This window comes from Austrofundulus limnaeus, unplaced genomic scaffold, assembly GCF_001266775.1.
Source record: "Austrofundulus limnaeus strain Quisiro unplaced genomic scaffold, Austrofundulus_limnaeus-1.0 Scaffold703, whole genome shotgun sequence".
In the NCBI taxonomy this organism is placed as follows: domain Eukaryota; kingdom Metazoa; phylum Chordata; class Actinopteri; order Cyprinodontiformes; family Rivulidae; genus Austrofundulus; species Austrofundulus limnaeus.
Window position 1 is genome coordinate 76776 of NW_013953105.1, and position 1756 is coordinate 78531.

The window sequence follows — 1756 nt, forward strand, 5'->3', positions numbered from 1 at the left end:
AGTCAAAACACTATATTTGCCTATTTCTCCATATACCACTTTTGGACTAAATCCTCGTTTCGATGTGATGGCTCACATACTATATTATCTATTTTATTTATTTACATAGACATTCATTTCACAATATTTCATTCATGTATTTCATTATGAACACTTTGGTGTTCCATACTGCTCGATGGTGATCGATGGGTTGATGAACTTTGTTCTCAGGAATCAGCATTACTGTTGTCACWACCTCACTCTGAGGTACAGAGGTGGGGAGTTTCAGCCCCACACCACCTCTGTGTGTCTTCTGGATGGACCATGATGGTCAGAACATGATTCAGTAACGGCACGGGGCATCATCTGAAAACAGTCTGATGCAAACGTCCACATTTTTACACATCGCTGATCATAAAGTGTGTAATATCCACAATTCAGGCCCCCCAACGTCATGAGTACACTGCCACTGAAGCCCACCTACGCTCCAACCAGGACCTGAACAAACTGACATCATGAAGATGAAACCCCACCACCTCATACAGAAATGTTGTCATACTGCAGACCACTGTGGACCTCCAGGACCACATTTATCATGTTTCAGTAACCTGACAGCGTCTTTAGCGCCCAAAGACCACCACAAACATCCTCCATGTTCAGGCAGGGCTGTCATCCTGAGTGAAGGGGCCTTGGTAAAAAAAAAGAAACAATGGCAAATACAGGTTCAACCCTACAGCTTGYAGGTTCCAAGACTTTATTTTTTCATTTTCAGTATGTCTGCGTGTTCTCTGTGAAAGGACATCCTGCTGAACGGAGTCAGGTTGAGCGCTAAAACATCAAAGATGCCTGAAGGGGACTTAGCACCTTCCCATGGACACAACCAGCATTGTTCTTCAATTAATCCCAGCCTGCTCTATTACTTTCAGATTATCTTTAAGTGGGCAAAGTCTTTGTGAGGCATTGAGACTCTCCCTAATCTCCCCCCTCCCAACACCTCTTTGGTAGTTGTGCTATCTTGTCGGCGGTGGAGATGGCAGAGGCTTATGAAGGCTCTTAGAAGGTGGTCTGTCATGGCCGCAGGACTCTGTGAGAACTGTGACACAAGGGGAGGGACAACAAACATCAGCTCAAATCTCTTAAGCGCACGGGARGGGGGGCAAATAAAAGGATTTAGGTTGTCGGGGGAGGGGGGCGCAGGAGCTAAAAAGCTATCTTTCATAATCCTTTTGATAGTGGACCTTTGAAACGATGTGCATGTTTTAACAGAAGCATTAAGGAGCCAAGGAGAGAATCAGAGTGGAATGAGCTCGAGGAAGTTACAAAAGCAAAGTGTTGGAGTGAGGAGAGACTGCTGGTAGGTGAAGGAACTCGTTCAAAGTGAAACCCTGTTTCCAACAGGTGGGGTGTTATTACTCACCCCCTGAGAGCCGCCGTCACAGCCAGGAGCATCATCATCATCATCATCATCATCATCATCATCATCATAGCAAGACAAAGACACACTTCAGGTCACACACACCAAGAAACGGGAAAACATCTAATACACAACCAATATTCACTTTTTAAATAATAAAAAATACTCACCGAGGTGAAGTCCTGGTTTCAAAACAACAAAACAGACAGAATTTATTGATCAGTAAATCTATACGCAGATGYTCACAGCATCATTATGTTAAAAGCTCCAAGTCTAGTTTTTCAACGTGTACGTCAACAAATATTACATTTTATTACAGCTCGACTGGAACTTTTCCAGTTCTGGCTATATACACATACACAC

At 43.7% G+C, this 1756-nt stretch overlaps 1 protein-coding gene across 1 annotated transcript in view; it reads right to left on the reverse strand.

The window, feature by feature from the left end:
* LOC106531986 (ankyrin repeat domain-containing protein SOWAHB) overlaps positions 1–1756 on the reverse strand; it is a gene marked incomplete in the record, with an annotated part of 49255 nt that overhangs the window by 13602 nt on the left and 33897 nt on the right. The window contains 1 exon segment of the mRNA XM_014027950.1: positions 1564–1575. Coding sequence (XP_013883404.1) covers positions 1564–1575 — 12 coding nt within the window.